This window comes from Alexandromys fortis, unplaced genomic scaffold, assembly GCF_014885135.2.
Source record: "Alexandromys fortis isolate MF-2015 unplaced genomic scaffold, M_Fortis_MF-2015_v1.1 scaffold_213, whole genome shotgun sequence".
NCBI lineage: Eukaryota > Metazoa > Chordata > Mammalia > Rodentia > Cricetidae > Alexandromys > Alexandromys fortis.
Genome location: NW_026068093.1, coordinates 1,158,383 through 1,179,861, shown reverse-complemented (window position 1 = coordinate 1,179,861; position 21,479 = coordinate 1,158,383). Strand labels below are relative to the sequence as shown.

The 21,479-nt window shown below is 49.0% G+C and overlaps 2 protein-coding genes across 9 annotated transcripts in view; both read left to right on the top strand.

Moving 5' to 3' along the window:
• Htr2b (5-hydroxytryptamine receptor 2B) overlaps positions 1–21,479 on the top strand; it is a 748,006-nt gene that overhangs the window by 121,595 nt on the left and 604,932 nt on the right. The gene's annotated exons all lie outside the window — the stretch shown is intronic.
• Nppc (natriuretic peptide C) lies at positions 16,471–20,660 on the top strand. The gene is made up of 3 exons (XM_050123131.1): positions 16,471–16,670; positions 17,042–17,352; positions 20,180–20,660. Exons 1-2 carry the CDS (start codon positions 16,581–16,583, stop codon positions 17,330–17,332), a joined length of 381 nt encoding a protein of 126 aa, XP_049979088.1. The 5' UTR covers positions 16,471–16,580; the 3' UTR covers positions 17,333–17,352; positions 20,180–20,660.

Sequence of the window (21,479 nt, the reverse complement as noted above, 5' to 3'; positions counted from 1 at the left end):
GAACTTTTTGAGGGCCAGGCATGGCGGCACACACCTTTAATCCCAGTGCTCAAGAGGCAGAGGCTGGCAGATCTCTGAGTTTGCAGTCAGCCTGGTCTACAGAGTTCCAGGACAGCCGGTGCTACTCAGAGAAACCCTGCTTTGAAATAAATAAATAAATAAATAAATAAATAAATAAATAAATAAATGGAACTTTTTGCTTATTCAGATACCTTAAGATCTGGGGCATACCTCGAGGGAGTAGTCCTTCCTCTTACCCTTTTCAACAGATGGCCAGTAAATTAAACGTCGGAACACACGAGATTTGCCCTTGATGGCTGTCCAGCCACCCCAAGAAGCATCAGGCAGGACATGGCAAGAGACAAAAGACAGCACGAAAGACAAATCTGTCTGCTGAGCTCTGACAACCGTTGATGCCTTCTCTGTCTTGGGAGAAAGCCTAATCTGAGCCGTCGGGTACCACGGTGTGACTTTCAGCAGGTGTGGGGTGACCCTTGGGGCGTGCCTGTTGAAGTTCGATGAAAAGGTTTGGTTTTTCAGGTGGCTTCAATTCACAGACATTTGATACCTCTTTGTCCAACTCCCAAAAGCAAATGACATAGAAGTGTGATTAATGAATAACCAACTGGGTTTGCATCCAGGTTCTCCAAAGCCTAGCTGTATGACTGATCGTGGGCAGGTTACTCAACTGCGATGTGCCTCAGTTTCTTCATCTATAATACGGAAGTAAAGCTAGCTACCAGGATTGGTTGGACATTTTGTCTCAGAGGTAGATTGCCTGCCTACCAGGTATAAGGTTCAGCACTAAAAAAATAAATAACAAAGCTACTAGGATTCAATCTCCTAATAAACAAGAAGTTTAGTAAACACATAAAGATCAACCTGATACCTAATGAGCACTATATAGATAGTTTAAGTATCCAATTTATCCAGCTGCCCCTTCTGATTTTTCCCACTTCCCTCCTCACTAGTCAGTCTGTGTGGATGCTTTTCACAAGATGATGCTGTCTGTGGTTGGTCCCCAAGGGGTCATATGCTGGAAGCTTGGTCCCTGGATAACAACACAAAGAGATGGCGGAAGTTTTAAGAGGCAGGACCTAAGCCAGGCAGTGGTGGTGCACACCTTTAATCCCAGCACTCAGGAGGCAGAGGCAGGCAGATCTCTGTGAGTTCAAGGCCAGCCTGTTCCACAAGAGCTAGTTCCAGGACAGGCACCAAAGCTACACAGAGAAATCCTGTCTCAGAAAGAGAGAGAGAGAGAGAGAGAGAGAGAGAGAGAGAGAGAGAGAGAGAGAGAGAGAGAAAGGGGGGCGGGACCTAGGGCAAGGTCTTTAGGGTATCAGATGTTCCACCTTTGGATCCTGCTGAGTTCTTGATAGCGACTTATTGTGAATAGGTAAAGGGGGCTCCTTTGCTTCCTTTGGTCCCTCTAGCTTCCAGCCCTGCCATGCGCTCTGTAAATGCATCTTACATCTTAAATATCCTTCAGATGTATCATTCCTAACTTGGTACTACTGGTCACTAATCCGTTCTCCCAGAACTCTCCAGACACTCACCCACTCTCTGGAAACTCACCCATTCTCAAGACGTTCACACATTCCCGGAAAACTCACCCATTCCCCGGAGAGACACTCCCTAGACACCCACCCACTCTCCAGATACCCACTCTCCAGGCACTCACATATCTCGAGGCATCAACCACTTGTCTTAGCACTCATCGACTGAGTTTGGCTCCTATGGCCATGGAACACCAATGCCCGACATTGTCCAGTCTGCCTGACCCTGGAACAAGCCACAGGGACCCAGTCCCAGAGACCACTCGAGAAACAGTTGGTACTGACCTAGATCCCTATTGCAGGCCAACTTCACCCTCAGTGGTGTCTTAGAGAGGAAGACGGGGAGCCTACCATCATTCACCTTGTCACAGGTTGGAAAGCAGTGTCCCCTTTCCAGTCCCCACATGGTCAGGCTAGCAGTGTTGGCAATAGTGCCAGCTGGCTCTGTGTTCACAAGATAGATGGACTCATCCCTAGGGCAACTGAGGCCCCTAGACAGAGATGTGAAGACCCCAGTGTTGACTGCAGCCCAAGGCCCCCTCAGAACTCCTGTGAGTCTCTGTACTGGTTATTCTCCACATACCTCCCCTGCATTCTCTCCCCTCTCTGCCCTACTTGACCACGCCCTGTCAGAGTCTGCTTTCAGTGGTTAAAGGTCACGTCCAGAAACTCCTTTATTTTACTCTAAGTTTTTGGCCATCATCCCGATAGTTATATTACTACAGGAATAATCCTGCCATTAAATTCCCTAATTAAATCTTCTGCCTTGCCCCAGTCTTGAATTCAAAACTCCTTCTTTGGAATAAAAAAGGCGAATTTTCAAACATTCAAAGATAAGCCAGCTAAAGACTGAACCACATTTGACCTGACTCAGAAAGAGAATAGAAACATGTGCTATAGACGGAGTTTTCATGTCCTGCAACCACTCTCAAATAACCACTTAGAGGCTTAATATAAATTACAAATGCTCAGCCAGTAGCTCAGACTTATTACTAACTAGCTCTTACATTTTCTCAAGATGTAGAACTCTCAGCTCCTTCTCCAGCACCATGTCTTTCTGCATGCTCTTACATTTTAAGCTAAACCATATCCCTTATTTATGCTCTGCTATGTGACAGTACCTTTATTAGTATGGTACATTTATCTCCTGCTCCCTCTGTGTCTGGTTAACAACTCCTGATTCTGCCCTTCTCCTTTCATTACCTTTAGTTTAGTCGCCCAGACTATACTTCCTGCCTAGCTACTGGTCAATCAGCATTTATTAAACCAACGTGAGTGACAAATTTTTACAGTGTACAAGAGGATTATTCCACAGCAATGTGGTCTTTCACATACCTTATTGCTACAGAGCTCAGACTTTTACTCAAGTTTGGATCTGTGAATAGTTAGGTCCTGCTGGGGTGTGAATGTGTTCCCCAACACATGTGCTAGAAACTTGATGTCTGGTGCAACCGTGTTGAGAGGCGGGACCTAAGAGGAGATGGTTAAGTCATGGGTTCCATCCTCATACTTGGATTTTTGGCAATTACAAACAGCAAGTAAAATGAGGGTCAGGGATTTAGTTTCACTGTGGGTTCAGTCCCCAGCACTGGGGGGGGGGGTTCATATGCAAAAAAACATGAGCAAAAGTCTAGATGAAAACCATCAGAGGTAGCTCAGTGGTTAACGGTGCTTGCTGCCAAGACAAAGGACCAGAGTTCAGTTCCCTGACCCACCTAATAGAAGAGGATCAAATTCAGCAAGTTGTCCTCTGAACTCCACATAAGTGCTGTGGCACTTATACACATTCATGCATGTATGCATGTGTACGCTCTTGAGTGTGTGTTTAGTGCGGCAAACAGATAATGCAGTTCTTAAAAGGCTGAAGACATTTCTCTTCCTCTCTCCTTACTCCCTCATCCCTCTGCCCCCTCTCTGTCTCCCTGTCTCTGTTTCTCTCCATCTTTGTCATCTTTCTCTGCCTCTTTCTTTCCTGCTTCTTGTACCATCACAAGAGGGCCTCACAACCAGCCCTTCAGTCTTCGACTTCCAAGACATTGACCAAAGACCCAAATAAACTCTTTTTTATTTATAAGCTTCAGAGCCTGTGGTACTGATCACATAAAATCTGCTGGTCTGCTATGGAAGAAACCAGTTGGACTCCATCCCTTCTTCTGTTGGAACTGCATTGTGGTAACTGAACCCCACCTTTGTATGGGCCAGATGCTCATCCCTCTTGACTCCAGCCCACAGACACTGGCTGCTAAGCACATTCCCTGACACGTTCACTGCCAGGAACATGAGAGGACTCGGTAAATGGCCAAGGCCACTAACCCTGCAAGGAAAAGATGACGAAAAAGCAATCTCTTTTGGTTGTTTTTTAAATCAGTCTTTCTGTATTTAACTTTCTTCCGTTGAACGACTGGATGAATGGGTCTTGAACCCTCACTCAGTGGGGCCGAGAGCACTGGTTTCTGAGCGGCGTTAGCCTTGGTTATCAGGGAGTCCGTGCCGTCTGAAATGGGGTGCTCAGCGTTTTACTTGGATTTTAAGAGGGACTGTGGTAGGTGATTAAGAGCACCTGCTTTGAGCTTTTCCACGGCGAAAGCTGAAGCTGGATGCCTACCTCACACCTAATAAATGCCAGATGGGCCCGGAGTGAAGACATATATTACACATTGACACGCACAAAATGCTTCCAGAACAGTGCTAGAGAAAGTCGGTGTGTGCTGATTCAGGCTCGAGGGGTGAGAGGAAGGGTTTTTCTAAAAATGACTCCAAAGCTAGAAAACATTTAAAAATGATGGATTTCACTACATTAAAAATAGAAATTTCCATATGGCATTCACATGTATTTAAAAGCCAGAGCAGAAACTGAGGGCATTTTGACACGTGAGAGACCATGGATGCAATGTTCTTGGTAGATAAAACCGGTTAGAGAAACAGATACCCCAGTGGAAAATGGGTGATAGATATAAAGCGGTCATCAATCAAGATTGACAAATGGTCAGTGGGGAGAGTATGTGAATGCTCACTGGACACCAAGGGACATTTAAAAAAAAACAAGAATGAAAGAAAAATGAACACACGTTACCACCACCTCCACAAAACCTGTGAGAAGCTTTTTTACTAGATTAGTAAAGGTGAAAGGGTTGTCACAGCCAGCGTTGGTAAGATCACAAAGAACGGGCACTCCATGCTGCTCGGGAAGGGCAAGGCAACAGCCTGCCAGTATGGATCCAAAGTCTTTCTCTGGAAAGGCTTAGGACACCCATAAGATATGGCGGAAGAAGGACATCTCCATACCACAGCCCCTTGGCTGTTCACTCAGAACAGAACACCAACCCTCTTCTCAATTCCCTTAGAAGAACAAAGAACATTCTTTCAAATGTTCCTAGGACCGTCGAGCAGTTACAGAGCATAGCAGACATCAGGGTCGGCCATGGTACGAACTTAGACACCCAGCCTCACCCCCAGTCACTCATTTGGGAAATTCCTGCTTCCAAATGACTGGGGCAGTTCACTGCCCTAAGATCCAGCTTCTTCCAACCTTCCCATGAGCCTCAGAGATGAATTTTCCACTACCCAGAAGGCCCTAGGTACCAATGAAGTCCCTTACAGCTAGAATGGGGCTTCTTTCAGTCACTAGTTCAAGAGCTTGTGTTCAGGAAGAAAGAAAATGATAGCAATTTTCATATCATACAAATATTATAGGTTATATTCTCTGATCACAAGACAGTAAAATTAACTAGCCATTATAAGAGTTTAAGTGAAAATAAAATATGACTAATTAAAATTAAAATTAATTCTATAAAAGTTTATAAAGTGATAACATTTATATGGAAAAATAGGTTTCAGGAAAATTCTTAAGGCAAAATCAGGGAAAATTCCTGAAAATATATTGGACATAAATAGCAATTGTCAAAACTTTATGGTAAAAAGCCAGCTGTGGTAACATACACCTGTTTCAGGACTCTGGAGGCCTAGAGGCAGGGGGATCAAAATTCAAGGTCGTGCTAGTCTACAGAGCCAGTTTGAGGCCTGCTGGAGTTCTGTGAGATCCTATTTAAAACAAAACAACAAAAAAGGAAACAACCGCATGGCATATGTGAACACATTCGTCTAAGTTAGCTATTTCCTGAATCGAGTAAAATCCAAATGATGAGAGACATAATCACCACTCCGCTCCCCTGGGAAAGAAGTAGTAGGGGCCTAGGAACAGCAGATAGAGCTTTCCTCTCCTCTTACCACAGAACATTCCAGACAGGTCAGAGCGTAATACATCCATGTCCACACAGCTATGTTTGTAAAACCACAACAGAAGAATATAGAGGCTGCGTGCTCACGTCCTCTATGGAGATGCCGGTGTGGGAAAGAGGAGTGAGTCTCTGCGCTCTGTCCCACCTGAGATGCTTACTCAGATCTAAAACATTTCGGAACTGAGTTTCCCCTCTGTACCATTTAAATAAAGATGTTAGACTCAAGCAGAATCAAAACCGCTTTGTAGCCCACTCTTAGAGTCTCTGGAGAGGACTTTTCCATCCAGGCTGGGAGTTGAGGGACAGGGGCAGAAGAGACCAGGCTTTACAGGGATAGATGGCCTCCAGGGACCACACATGCTAGTAACAAACGGGGACTACAGGAAGCATAAGGATGTAATGGACACTGACCTTTGTAAAGCAGAGTGGGAAAAAGTGTCACAGTGAACATGGAAACGATAGAGTTTTCTTTCCTTTTCTTCTTTTTTAATTGTTTTTTATTGAGCTATACACTTTTCTCTGCTCCCCTCCCTTCCTCTCCTCTTCCCTTCTACCCTCTCCTGTGATCCCCATGCTCCTAATTTACTCAGGAGATCCTGTCTTTTACTCTTTCCTATGTAGATCAATTTATGTCTCTCTTAGGGTCCTCTTTGTTGTCTAGGTTCTCTGGGGATGTGGACTGTAGATTGGTTTTTTTTTCTTTGCTTTATGTCTAAAAGCCACTTATGAGTGAATACATATCGTATTTGTCTTTCTGGGTCTGTGTTAACAATACAGTTTTTTCTAGATCCATCTATTTGCCTGCAAATTTCAAGATGTCATTATTTTTTTTCCACTCTGTAGTACTCCATTGTGTAAATGTATCACATCTTCTTTATCCATTCTTCAGTCAAGGGGCATCCAAGTTGTTTATAGGTTCTGGCTATTATGAATAATGCTGCTGTGAACATAGTTGAGCACATGTCCTTGTGGTACGATTGAGCATCCTTTGGGTATATACCCAACAGTGATATTGCTGGGTCTTGAGGTAGGTTGTTGCCTAATTTTCTGAGAAATTGCCACACCGATATCCAAAGGGGCTGTACCATTTTGCACTCTCACCAAAGTGGAGGAGTGTTCCCTTTACCCTACATCCTCTCCAGCATAAGTTGTCATCAGTGTTTTTGATCTTGGCCATTCTGACTGGTATAAGATGGAATCTCAGAGTTGTTTTGATTTGCATTTCTCTGATGACTAAGGATGTTGAACATTTCTTTAAGTGTCCTTCAGCCATTTTAGATTTGTTTGTTGAGAATTCTCTGTTTAGGTCTGTATCCCATTTTTTATTTGATTATTTGTTTAGAAATGATAGTTATTAAGGTTTCTATCATTATTATTTTTGAGATAGAGAACATGAAGTTGGGTAGGAAGGATCTGGGAGGATTTGGGGGGAGAGGAAAGACTATGAAAAAATATATATCATGTGAAAAAATTTCTAAATAAAAAATTAATTAGTTAAAAAGATTTAATTATCAGAGCCTTATAATCCAAGCACTCAGAAGTCTAAGAAGAGAGAATATCTGAGACTCTGAGGCCAGCCTCAGCTACTTAGTGAGTGCCAGGTCAGCCTGAGCTACAATATAAGACTCTGTCTGGGGGAAAAAAGCCACATAATAATAATAACAACAACAACTATAATCTGGTTTTCAAAATATTCCAAAAAGTCTTTTGAAACCACAGAAGACAACTCTAACTCTAGCCCTGACCTAAATCCTGAACCCGAGCTCTACTGAATAGAGATGAAGTGCATTAAGGGGTTGGAAAGAGGCCACTAGGAGATACCTGGTCAAACCTGGCCCCGAGCTGTTAGGAATTTCCAAACCTGAGTCTCCTGCCATCCACTCTTTGCACCAGAAAGTCCGCGAATGAACTGGTGAAGGATTCGCATGTTTTGCTGCTAACTTTCACTCTGTCGTGCCCTACGATAGCGGGCAAAATATTCTCTCTCCCCTCAACAGACAATGACATTAGAGTCAGCAAGATGGGTCAGTGGGTAAAAGCATTTGCTGCAAAAACTTGGAAAACTGACATTGATCCCCAGTGTATCGACTCGTGAAAGTTGTCCTCTGATATACACACATGTGCCGTGGCACACACAGACACCTTTATGTGTACGATTAAAAACAAATTAAGATCAATTTTTCAAAAAAAGAGAGACTAACTTTATAAAGACTGTTCGATCATTCCATTCCATCCAACCAAGTGCAACCTAGGCCACATCAGCTCCAAGCTGGATTCCTTGGGCTCCACCTCCAGTGTCAGAGCCTGCTAGAGTGTGTGTGGGAGCAGCTGTGCCAGGCTCCTGGCATGCGAAGCCTGAGGGCAACTTAGCGCATGAGCTCATGCGAAAGGGCCAAGCCTCTAGGTCCCCGGCAAACACTTGTCTTTCTTTTCCTGTCTGTACCCAGCTCTGGGCTTGTCCCAGCTCTGGGCTTGTCCACTTCTGGGCAATTCTTCTGAGGGTCAGCTGCCTGCCTGCTCCTCTCTTGGCCTCTTGGCCCTGTCCTGGACCTAAGAAATACAAGGCTGCTGACGCCCACCTTAGAGTTCTATACCAGAGAACCGTGTGAGCTGATCCTCCATCCCGGGGCTTTGGGCAGGTTCTTTGAGCCCATTCTGCCTCATCTGGAAGCTGTTCAGCTACTGGGCCCAGGCAGACCCTCCCAGACATAAGGACCAGCCCTGTCTGAGCCACTGTCTTGTCTCAGTTCCTTTTGTCTTGGTCTCAAACTCTGCGGCAGCTTCGAGCCAGAGTTCTCCTCCAGGGGAGTGTCAGCCCGAGGAGGCATTGGGAATGGAGTTGAACTATGAGACTCTGCTTCTCTACCTGTGAAGTTAGAGACAGAGGCTGTGACCACTGATGGCCAGTGCTGAGAATGGTTTCTTCAAGTCAGTCTAAGTTGGGTCCTTCATTGGCTCTGAGGCCCAGGAACCCCACAGCATGCCTGGCTGGGAGTCCAAGGCAAGGCCAGCATTCCCGAAGTGGCGTCGATGGCTTTGTAGTCTTCCCACATGGGAAGGCCGCTCTCCTGACACCAGAGGCCAGATCTTAGCACCCTCTATGGACACAGCATTCACAGAGAGTCTGGCCCTGTCCTTCCCAGACCTCCCAGGAGTTAAATAGGAAAAAATGGAGAGAAAGTCCCAGGGGAATGACCGCTGACAAGTGTGACAAAGGCCCCAGAATCCTGTGGTTCCTCTCCCCCACAAAATGGCCACTGGTAGCAGAGGAGCCGTGTCCGGTAATCTGCTAGGCCACACACCACATTCTCACTAGCGCTGCTCTGCGCAAGGTGGAGACAGCTGTCCGCCCAGCAGATGTTCTAAAAGGGGCATGGGGCCTTGTTCCCCAGCCTGTCCCCATGATTGACTGGACATCAGCCAGCTTGCTGGCTAAGCCTAGACAGTGGTGAGGCCCCAGGAACAACTGAAGGCAAATCGGAAAATGAGTTGGGAACTTCTCAGCTCCATCTGCAAAGTGGACCAGCTGGAGGCTTTGCCAGACATTTCCACCTCAAGGGCAGAGCCAGGCTGTTCCTTCCTGAGACACAGCATCGTTCTAGTCTTCGGTCACTGTGCATCTACTAAGCACCTACAGTCTGGCAGCCAGTTTGGGGACCTGTTGAAATAGATGTAGAAGTTTCCTGAAAAGATGGCGGAGTCAGAGAAGGAAGGCTCAGTGGTAATTGGGGCTATATGGCAATGACATGCTCAGATAACTATGTCTCACTCCTGTGAGTACTTAACCACGGGACAAAAGTATTTCGTCAGCAGGAGAGAGCCATATGGAAACCCACAGACATGGTTCCAAAGACAGCACAGTCTTGGGGCTCGGAAGAACGTCCCTGTCCAGGCCACCCATTGCAGACATGGTCAGAAACCAAAGCAAGTGGCTGCTCACCCTCCAAGTGGCTAACCTTGAAGATTCTCCATAAGCAGCCCTGTCCGCCACCCCAGATTTTCTGCTGCCCCCTCTCTGCAATCTGGCAGATGGGAAACTCAGTCTGGAATCAGGTCAAGGTTATGGCCCCTGGCTGGAGAGTCCACATTTCCTCCCATTATAAGTTCAAAGCACTCCCCCTGTCCCTACCCCCTCAGTTACCACCCAGCTTCTGGGGTTCCTTGGAGTGCTTCACTTGTCTTGATGTTTCTCTGAGCTCAGGGAAAGAAACAAGCTAACAGTTTAAGAGAGTTCTGAAGTTAGAAATACTTGCTTTGTGGAATCTCGCCTGTGAGTATATGCCACGTTCATTTCGCCCAGCTCTCCAGAAACCAATTCAGGAAGCATCTCGTTCTGGAGACAGCACTATTCCTTCAGTCATCCCTTGACCATAATTCAAAACACTATCATTTAAAAGCTGCCGTGACAGCCCAGACCCTGTCCCTGGCCACTGCCCATGTGATTCACTCTGTGGACTCGAGGAAGAAGCCACACGGTCCATCTAATCTTGCTTCTCTGTGCATCATCACCTTTGCCCAGCTACTCGTCACTGTGTGAAGAAGAACAGGGTTCTCCCAGGTGCCTTCACCATTACCTGAAAGCTTGTGTAAAAATAAGGACTCCAACAGATGCGTTATCCCACAGATGAAATGAAGGACTGAAAACTATGGCCCCTGAGGACTGTTTGGGGCTCTGGGTAAGCAACAGACACTTACCTTGGGGGTGAAACAGAAAAGAGACATGTTGAAAGGCCTTGCACAGCCAGGAGAGTTTGGAAATGGCCCACCCACAGTTAGTCCATGATGCGCCACACAGAGTGGGCCCAGAGAGAACCACTGTGTAGCCATTAGTCACAATATTTACGAGAATATTTGCATTGATGACAACCTCAGCACAAGAGAGCAGATGCTCCTGGCGTGTCCCCTCTGCCCCAGGAACTGTTCTGGCAGTGTGACAGACGTTCCCCATGGGGCTCCTCCAATAACGCAGGAGCTAGTTGGAAGCTGTTGATGAGACAGACCTAGCCCAGGTTATGCACCTAAGTGCATAAACTCAAGGGCACCTGAGAAAACTACCTCTTGGCATTCCAGCTCTTCTAGGGGGTCAAGATCCAGGCAGTCAAGGCCGATGTCCAGTCCACTGAACTGTCTCTGCCTTTCACCACCTCCATGGGGACCAAGCTCCCAATCAGCTGCTTGCAAGGAAGTTCCTAGCCCTCTAAGCCATGGCTTTCTCTTAGAATTATTTCTACATGGCAAAGGAGGCTATTGACTCAGGGGAATGTCACTTCACCTTGCCAGCCCACACTGGGACATAAGGCAGGGACAGGTCGTTATATAATGTTGTTCTTCAGCCCAAAGACAATTCACACAGTCACTGTGGTGGTTGTTCAAGCAATTTATGCACTTCAGAATTTAAAGAGTTTTCCAATCTCTGTGAAGCCGGCGTTGCAAGTGGTGTGTTCTTTCCAACTATCTTGAGCCCTTGGCATGGTCATGTGTCTCTGGTCGGTACTAGTTCTAGAAACTGACCACTCACCAGGGGGCAGTACATGATCATAGGGGGCAAATGAGAACTTTCTGACTTAGAAAACCTGGAGAAATGGTTTCCTCAAGCTAACTGTGGCCCTACGTCCTGGCCAGCCCATCTCATGATCCTTTTGGTGAAGAGGCCAATTTAAGGGGCATCCGAAAGACACTTGGAGTCCCCTCTGTCTTTCACAAGTAACCCCCCTTGAAGACTGTGGCCTCCAGCAAATCTGAAATATTGTCTCTATGAACAAACAACATGGCCCTTCCTGTGGGCCTGAAGCGAAGGCCCTCACAGCAGCCGAAGAGTGTGGCTCACCGCTTGGAAAGCTGCACCAAACCAGCGTTTTACCACAGCCCAGCCAAGGCAAGACCTCATCCCCAGGGCAACGGCCTGGCAGCAGACCCAAACATCTGGTGTGGGCTTCACGTGGATGTTGGGGTGCTGAGCCTGGTTCTTCTGGGAAGGCCCATCTCCCTCACTCTGATGACTTTCTCAGGGGTTAAGCCTCAGCTCTGCCCCCCTCACCTACCTGTTGACAGCCAGATGAGGAGCAGTCATTCCCACGAAGGAACTGAGCCTATCTGTGAGAGGACCCCATCGTTCTTTTTACAAGGAAAAGAAAAGACGGGCGGAGAGGGATAAACTCTGACGTCATGGGCCTGCGTAGGACAGTGGGGTTGGAGGCCATCTGGAGCAGGTGCTGGCAGGGCCTCTGGGAAAGAGGAAGGAGGGCAGCTGCCTTGTCAGGTGGGGGGGGTGTCCTAGGGTCAGGAAAAGATTCAAATCTTTACTGGAATTTCTGGCCTACAAAGGATGCCTGATGACATTTTCTTGGCCTCCCACTCCTCTCCTAAAGGCCAGGCCCGTAGGTGCAGGCCTCTTGGGGGAGGTGCCAGGTCCAAGGAGACCTAGCCAAGCCTCTATGTCCCCCACGGCTGTGCACTATCAAACAGTCCCATTCATCACGTTGGGCCCTGCCGCCTGGAAGAGTGTGTACGTGTGAGCGGTAACATTCAGATCCCCCATCTGCCTCAGCTGCTTCCTGCCTCCCTGGCCAGATTCACTCTGCCCCTGTCCAGGAGGCAAGGACGGCCTTTTCCCAATTACAGGTGGTGAAACTGAAGGCCCCTCACAATGATGAGATTTGGCCAGAATCCTGCTGCAATTTCCCTGCCTGGCCTCCCCAACAACAGCTCACAGCCTGTTTAGTGTCCTCTCTGAGAAGTTATGCAGCTGGAAAGGGGCCCCGGGATGAAATAATTGCAGAGAGAACAGATGGGCTTCTCAGCGATCCTCCCTCCTCTGAGGGCCTGAGAATCCACCCATTACTCCAGGGACAGGAGGGGGCATCCCTGCCAGTAGCTCCTGCCTACCTCCTGTTCTTGAGAGGACAGCCCTGTCATGGTGGTCCTTCCCCAGCTTCCCAGAAGCTTTACACACCTTTACAACGGGACGTCTTGGGCTTTCCATCCATTCCGGACTGGACAGCACTATCCCAGGAAAGCCTTCTGTGATGGGCACACTTTCCCTTCCCCTTCTTAGAGAGGAAAAGGGGGGAAGTGGGATCGTGAGGACAGGGTCTTTATCTTAGGTCCCTGCCCTTCAAAGAGCCAGGAGAGAGAGAAGGGTCTTGACCACACCATACTCAATGCCCGAGGTTTGGAGTTTGGTTCATTCAGCTTTTATCCGACTTGTCACTCCCTGCTCTATCTGCCCCTGCCCACAACTGGCCACTGTCCCTCTGACTTAGCTTCCTTGCACCTCCACCCCCAGGCTCACTTACTCTCCCACCCCAAGCACACAGTCACTTTATGGAGAAAACCCTCTCTCACACCTAGCACTACCACTTTGGACCCCAGAACTGCCTCTCTTCTGGGCCTGCTTCCACTGGGTACCCTACGCAAAGCCTTCTACCCTCCCTCACTCTTGGCTTCTTTGCCACCATTGCCCCCCTGTCTCTCTGTCTCTCTCAGTCTCACAGGGTTGTCCTTTCGGAAGTGTCTCATCTGATTGGTTTCTGTTGTTTGTCTCTTACACAATACTTCTAAGTCCTAGTCTTTCCCGTCAACCCAAGGATGTTACTCTCTCTCCCTTTTCTCCCTGTGTGACATGCTCAGTGCAGACTTCTCTGGGAAACCTGCCCTGTTGGCTGCGATTGAGAAAGGCGCCCTCTTGACATGACCTCTTGATGAAGCCAGTGTCCATTTTGCGTCATCTTCCTTACTGAGGGGAACTCTGAGTGTTGAGCAGGCTGAGAGGCAGCCCTGTAGACAGTCACAAACGACAACAGATCAGATGCCCTACAAAACTGCTAACCCCTTGAACCCTAAGAGTCTTTTCTCGCTCCTTTGAGTCAGGAGGAATTGAGGACTTTTGTTTGCTGGGTATTTTCTTTAGATTTATTTTAATTTTTAATCATGTGTATGAGTCTGTGTCCCTGTGGGGGTATGGGCACATGAGTATTGTTGCTGGTAGAGGTCAGAAGGAAGCATCAATCCCCTGGAGCTAGAATTACAAGTGGTTGTGAGGTTTCCCCCCTCAACCGTGTGCTAGGGACCAACCTCGGGCTCTCTGCAAGAGCAATACATGACCTTTATTGCTGAGTCCTCTCTCCAGCCCCCCAGAAACTTTTTAACACTGAACTTTCTGTGCAGTACCTACCTGATCAGTTCAGTTACTCGGTGGGCTGGCCCACGGCTCCCTCACCTCCACCAGGTCCCTGGAGCCAAAGGCAGAAAAAGTAGACTTCCCAGAGAAAGGGAGCTAAGATTTCAAATCTAGGCCCAGGAGGGAAGCCATGAGGAGCAGGAAACTTTGAGTCTCTAAGCACTTACGTGTTCATCACCACCCTGCCCCAAAGTCCCTGCAGACTGGCCCTGGACTTCCTGTCCACCCAGTTCCAGCCCCAGCAAAGGAAGCTACAGTAGAGGCAGTAGAGGCAACAGGGAAGCCTAGCCCAAGATTAACTCATCCCTGATCTATCCTAAGTGACCATAGCTCAGGAATCAAAAAAAAAAAAAAAAAAAAAGGCCGGGCAGTGGTGGCGCACGCCTTTATTCGAGACCAGCCTGGTCTACAAGAGCTAGTTCCAGGACAGGCTCCAAAGCCACAGAGAAACCCTGTCTTGAAAAACCAAAAAAAAAAAAAAAAAAGAAAAGAAAAAAGCACCACAGGTCATCAAAAGAGTCGCTTTTGCAGGGTTAGTGAAATAAATGGCTTAGCGTGTTCAGGTTCTTGCCTCCAGGAAGCCTGAGTTCCACTCCCAGGCCTCACTGGACGGAAGGAGAGAACTGACTACTGCATGTTGTCCTCTGGCCTTCACGTGTACACCACGGTAACACATGCCTACACACACACCAATAAAATTTAAAAGTTTCCCTCAAAGAGATGGAAAATGGAGTGCAGGATGTAGTTATACACAGGACTGAAGGTGTCAGCTTTACCATTAGCCTCAAAGCTGCTAGAGAAGACCTCATTACCAGGCCATCCCCAAATACACCCAGGACACACAGACGGGGGTGGGGAGCCCTTGTAGACATTAGAAAAGAGGTAGCTATCAGGACTGAATGCTCCCAGCCTACCCTTAATAAGGGACCTTACGAGTTTGAATGCTACTCTCCTGCCTCTTGGGCAAGAGAAGTTGCACAGGCCGGCTGAAGTTCTCACCCTCGCCCTCCTTGCTTCTCTTTCCTTCTTTGATACAACAGGGCTGTCAATTCATACTTTTAATATAGAAAGGCCTGTGTGGGAGGAGTGGGGAGGTGGGCAGCCACTCTTCCAGAACTGACAAAGGATTTGAAATTAACCTGCCGACCCAAATCAGGCTTCACCTCGAATCTTCTCCTAAACAAAAGGCTGGAAGGAGCTTGTAGTTCTCGTCTGGGGACTTTGGGGTGTCATGGTGGGAAAGGACAAGGAAGAAGGAGGCAAACAATGAAGCCACTTTGCCCTCACTTCCTCTGTACCTTCCAGATGTTTGGTCCTCCAGACCTATGGTGACCCCAGCAGTCCTTCCCACCGTCCTCCATCTCCCTCTCTCTGTAAAATGCTACCTCTGACTCCTGCCTCCCACCCCCCTCCCTGGGGTTCTTTCCTTCTAGAGACGGGTTCAGCAGAAGGGACACGAACTCCTGCATGTCACTTACATCTTGAGACTACAAGGTCTCTAGCGGCTGCTAGGTTACGGGGCTCCCAAGAGTCTGAGGGACCAAGATTCCAGACCAAGAAGAGATGTGTGCAGCAGGGATAAATGACCTGGTATCCATAGCCAGAAAGCAATTCTCTACAGCCCCAAACTCAATGGTGATGATGGCCTGCCAAGGCTGGGGGCTGGGTAAGTCCCCGGTGCTGCCTATAGCTTTTTATGGTGTTCAGGACACTAAAGTAGACATTCCCACCTGCAGGCAGGGTCACTACACCGCTGAAGGAAAGTCACCTGCCTCCTAGCCTCCCAACGCCACACACACACACACACACACACACACACACACACACACACACACACATCCCTGGCTCATACACATGGGTTGAGGACATCCTTGCTCTGGTAATAGAGGCTTATACCTTTCCTTTACAGCTACAGCAGGCAAGCGCTCCCAGTGGGAATCTCTAGACCCCATCCTCTGCCTCCCCAATGTAAGAGCGGGGCGGGGCGGGGGAGGTCAGCTCTTCCACCCTATCTAACACGTGTCAGGCGTTAGGGAAGAGTCTGAAAACAGGGCGATCTACTTGGATTTCAGGCTGCACCAACTTTCTACCTGTGTAATTATGCATAAAGGACATTTCTTCTAAGCCTTTGCACCTGCAAGAGTAGTACAGATGCATACCAGGAACAGGGCGCGCGGTGAAGACCCAGTCGGTACACAGCGCATTGGACGCCTAGAAGCCTGAGGACTAGAGCGAGCTCATTCTACAAATGAAATTCTCTTCTGCGCGCCGCTCTGTGGCTCTGAGCGCAGCCGGCCGAGCCGCGGGATCTTTGGAGGTGGGATGTGGGTGGGGGCAGAAGGGAGAGCCCCCGCGCCCCCCTCCCGGCCGTCGATTCGGCCTCGTGCGCTGTACCATTGGCCCTGGCTGCCCGGTGGGCGGGAAGATGACATCAGCGGCAGGTTGGATTATAAAGGCACCAGCCGAGCCACGGACTCAGAGCGCACCCAGCCGGCGCCGTGCAGCAGTGGGACCCGCGCTCGCCTAGCCAGCCTGCTCCTCATCTGCCTGCCGGACTGCTCACCGGCCGTCCCAGCTGCAGACTGCACCCTCGGCCTTATCGGCACCATGCACCTCTCCCAGCTGATCGCCTGTGCCCTGCTGCTAACGCTACTCTCACTCCGGCTCTCCGAGGCCAAGCCCGGGACGCCACCAAAGGTGGGTGCTGTTGCGGGGACACTTGGTTTGTGAGGAGCATGGGAGGATGCGGTGCGCAGGAAAGGAAGACCCTTCGGACTTGTGCCTACAAAGCTAGGACTTCTCTGATTCATTCCTCAGCTTCGGGAGAATGTCATGCACATCTCCAGTGTCCCCAATGTGCCCAGCAGGACAAGCGGCACGGGAAGGGCAAGGGGCTTCCCGAAGGAGCAGGAGCAAGGGCTGCGTGGCAGGTGGATGCTGGACTCAGCTGTTCCACATCAGTGGGGGCGCGCTCACGGCTGGGGAGGGCCACTCCACTCTGGGGCCCGCAAAAGTCGCCCGCGCTACATCCGTGTACTCTTTCACCTGCCCACTCTTCTTTCCTACAGGGCCCGCGAACCCCTCCAGGGGAGGAGCTGGCGGAGCCCCAGGCAGCTGGTGGCAATCAGAAAAAAGGTGACAAGACTCCAGGCGGCGGAGGCGCCAGTCTCAAGGGAGACCGATCGCGACTGCTCCGGGACCTGCGCGTGGACACCAAGTCCCGGGCTGCTTGGGCCCGCCTTCTGCACGAGCACCCCAACGCGCGCAAATACAAAGGCGGCAACAAGAAGGGCTTGTCCAAAGGCTGCTTTGGCCTCAAGCTGGACCGGATCGGCTCCATGAGCGGTCTGGGATGTTAGTGCAGCGACCCCTGGCGGCGGTGAGTAATACCATGAGACTCTCCCAGCTCGCCTAGCTCTGCACCAGGGAGAACCTAGTCCTATCACTGCCTAGTGCAAGCGGTTTGATTTCCTACTCCCTGATCCTTGTGCTCTGTGACCTTCCCCCAACCGATCCGGGCATGGGATCAAGTGTAAGCTAGACATTTGCCTGCTACCTCACGTATCCCATTTTACAGATTAGGAAAATGAAGTGGTCAGAGAACATGAGCAAGGTCATAGATCGGGTTCAGCCTTAGAGGACCTGGCTGGCTTCCTCTAAAAACACAGTAACAGGCTTAACATAGGCCGAGTCTCCAACCCCACCCTGGACCACAGGCCAGCTAGCAATGTTAGTCCCGACCCAGCCAACTGGGAAATTGTTAGAGAGATCCTGGAAAAAGCAAAGGAAAGGTGTTCCACCAGTCCAGAGTAAATTTATCTGCCAGCTCTGTTGGCAGCTGGGGTGTCAAGAACGCCTTTCTGATGTCCCTGAAGTGAGGCAGGCACGTAGACATGCCCGCTCCTCACCGTGGAGAGAAGAGCTTCCGTGGGCCACAGCAAGACACCTTTCTGCCTGGGGCGTTCTGAATCTTACCCCTGCTCTAAACCCAACTGTGGGCAAACTGGTCTATCCAGGGTCCTGTTGTAGCAGCCCTGGGGCTCCTGAGATGAACCCTTGGGGCTTGTGACCCTGTTTCAAGAGAGGCAAAGGAACAAACTAAATCTTATTTCTTGCCCTAACCTCGAACTCAGCGTGTCCTAAATGAGTTCTGTTCCAACCCTGACCCCCGCCCACCGCCCACATTGTGCTCTGGGCTGTCTCTGGCCGCCTCCACTTCCAACATCCCCATCTGAGGCTGCTCAGTGACTTAAAGACCCTCCTGGATTGTTTCCCGCTCTTCATCCCTGATGATGTGGAAGGACAGAACCTCACTTCGGTAACTGCTTCCCAGGAGGGCCCCTTCTGCTTCCTAGCTTTGGCTCTTGCTCACCAGCTGCCATTGCTTGCCCCATACCCTGTGGCTGAGGCTGCTCTCCCTAACCTAGAGGCCAGTGGCCAGTCTTTTTTCCCATAGGGAACAGGAACACCTCCCAAGCATTTCGCAGGAGCCTTTTTTACAGCATGAGAGACTTGCACAGAAGTACGGTGCTTTATGAATTTGTTTGTGCCCCCATATTAATTTGCAAGTAGCTTAACGGGCAGACCCTCAGGAACCCACATCATACCCAGTAAGGATCTTGAAATATTGGCCAGTGACCAGAAAAACACATGCCCAGTTTAGCAGCGCTGCCAAGTACCCCTGGCTCTGTGTCTCAGCTGGCCCTCTCCTCTGCACCCAGTCTTGAGCCCCCCTGTTTTGCAGGGTGTTCGGATCTCTACTCTCCTTTATTTGGGGAGAGAACGGATCCTGGTACTTATGGGCAAGTCTAAAGCTACCACTGTGGCACCTTCTGTGGGAATACCTAAGAGATGGAATCTTAGGACTTGGATTTTCAGTTTGTGATTTTAAGTGCCAAGAATGGACTTTAGAGTCAGTTAACCTCTGGGTGGGTGCCTGGGGTGTGCTTCCCTGAATGTGCCTTGGCTTTAGTCTTGGGCATCCATGGGCACAGGGTGGTGAGAAATGTTATGGAGGGGAAATCAAGGCAATTACGGCTCTGGACCCATTGGCCAGGGGAGGTAAACAGCCTCCTAGAAGTTCTCCCGGCATAAATGAACATAGAGAAGAAGCCTTAGCCTTCTCTATCCCAGCCCCAGTGAGAGGACAGAGAGTTCACCCCTCCCAACCCTGCAGTCTCCTGGTGAAACAGACCAGTGAGGTGCGCCTGGTCTTTAGGAAGAGCGCAAGGCTCGTTCTTCATACTGACGAGAAGTCCCGAGGCTGTGATCATGTCTCCACTTTGGCCCCAAGCACCATCATAATGACTGTCGCTGATGGTTATAGGTTTTGATTATACTATTGACAGAGACTCGGGTGTGGCCAAGACCTCAATGGACACTTTGCTCCTGGGACTCAGGAGTATCACACTTGAAACACAGGCAGAGAAGCCAGTTAGGGAGAATTGCACTGACCCCTTTGTGAGCGCCGTCCTTTAGGAGGGCCCTGCATGGCTGCCTGTTTTCAGAACACAGAGCACTAGCGCCACCACTGGTAGGGACTGAGTACAGCGCTCATCGCCTAACTCATCCTTCAAACCCCACCAGTCCAGCATGGCTGCTCATTCCTGGAAGCAACCAGTTTCTGAGACAGGCTAGCTAGGAAAGGAAGCGCTCGTCGCTGTTGGGTTGCTGTGACCCAGACACTGCCGAAGCTTAATATGTGGCCCTTTGTTGAATTCCAGCGCCAACTCTGAGAGGTGGCTATTATCCATTTTATGGGTGAGCTCAAAGCGACTCAGGGCCTTCTGGGAAGTCAAATCTAAGCAAGGATTTGAGCTCAGAATGGGACAGCCCGCACACACCTTGAGATAATCTTTTCTTTGCCCCTACGCGGCCAAGCAGACACAAAACCATATGAAAGCAACGGCCCGAGGGTTTGCGTTATAGCAAAAACTGAGCCGAAAAGAGCCCCACCATTCCTCAGTGTGTCTCACCCATTGCCGAGGTCAAAGCCTATAGTTAGAACTTGGGGAGTTGGGGGGGGCGTGTCTGGCCAGCTTCACCTGTGCTGGGCCAGCCGGTGCCAATCAAGGACTTGTAGATCAAAGGCCCCTTTGCCTCATGCTACTGTAAGAAACGGGGAAAGGTTCTAGAAAGACCCTGTAAGTTGGCTTTTTCAGTTAAGAGGTCAGAACTGAGCGTCTTGTGTCCACTTTGTGTTTCAGGATTGGGAACTGCTCCGTGCTCTGAGGTCATCCTTGGTCATCCGCCTCCAGCATCTGGAAACACCTCCAACACAATGTGGCTTTTACATTTCTTTTTATTTTTTTTTTCCTCCTGGTACTGGCAATACACAACACCAGCTGTTTTATTATTATTTGGGGAGGGGAGGGGATGATTTTATTGTTTGGGGTTTTTTTTGAAAATGAAAAATAAAAAGTTATATATTATATATATATTATATACATGAAGCACACACTCCTACACCGACTTGACGACAAGGGACAGTTTTTAAAGTGACTGGCAAAACCAGCTGTAAAGCGTTGCTGTTTGTAAATTCACGTCATGCATAAATGTATTTATGTTGTAAAGCTATTTATATTGTTTATAAAGAGATATTTATAAAAATTTTATTTATGTAACTAAATGAAAGAAGCCAACCATTGTAATGTTTTTGTCCTAACTAGTTGAAAAAAATGTAAAAAAAAAAAAAAAAAGAAAAAGAAAAGCCATTCCATGAACATCTTGAAAACTGTCTTTATTTATTCATTCCTTTTTATTTCAAAATTAGGCTGAGCAGAGGGAGTATGTAAGACCAGGCATTTGCCTCCAAATAGCTCTGTCAGTCAGGTCCCCGACTCCGAGTTTCTCTGTGTTGGAATCCCTGAGGGAACCTGGCGAAGTGCAGGCTCCTCCCCCTATCTGCCCATCTATCCACTGAAGTTGGTCTCTCAGAACTGGGCTGGCCATGTGGACCACCGCGGGGTAACTGCCAGCTCTGCCCCGGTGCCTGGGAACCTGACGTCAGGAGTTAAACTGGTTGGTTCAACTGCTTTAGGGTCCCCAGTTCCAGCTCCCCTTCTCTCTGCTGTGAGAAGAAAACTGCTCCAAATTCCTCCTCTGTCTCAGGAGTGAGGTTTCTGTACGCCTCATGGGACTTTCAAGTTGCCATATACAAGCCTCTTTCGTGCTTCCAAAACCTTGGGTGGGCAGCTCCCTGTAACCCCGTATGAGCTGCAGTGGTCAGATAGAACCTTAGGCCACACACCTCTGAGAATGAGCAGAAATGGCCAGATTTCACATGCGCTGCCCCCCCCCCCGTGGGGTGTGTTTTAGGAGGAAGCCTGCTAACCATCACAGTTCCTAAGCTTTGAGTGTGAAATTATGAATAATGATTCGGAATTTATGAATATCATTTAGATTAGAATCTCTTTTCCTGAAATCAGCAGGAAACTTTTAAATAATTCAGTGGTAATCTCACCACATTCTCTATTCAAAGACACGGCTGTGCGGGCTTCCCTGACC

Excerpts from the sequence above, each read along its gene's own strand:
- Nppc (XM_050123131.1), top strand. The coding sequence starts at position 16,581 with ATGCACCTCTCCCAGCTGATCGCCTGTGCCCTGCTGCTAACGCTACTC. Across the intron at positions 16,671-17,041 it reads AGCCCGGGACGCCACCAAAG|GGCCCGCGAACCCCTCCAGG; the intron begins GTGGGTGCTGTT and ends TCTTTCCTACAG.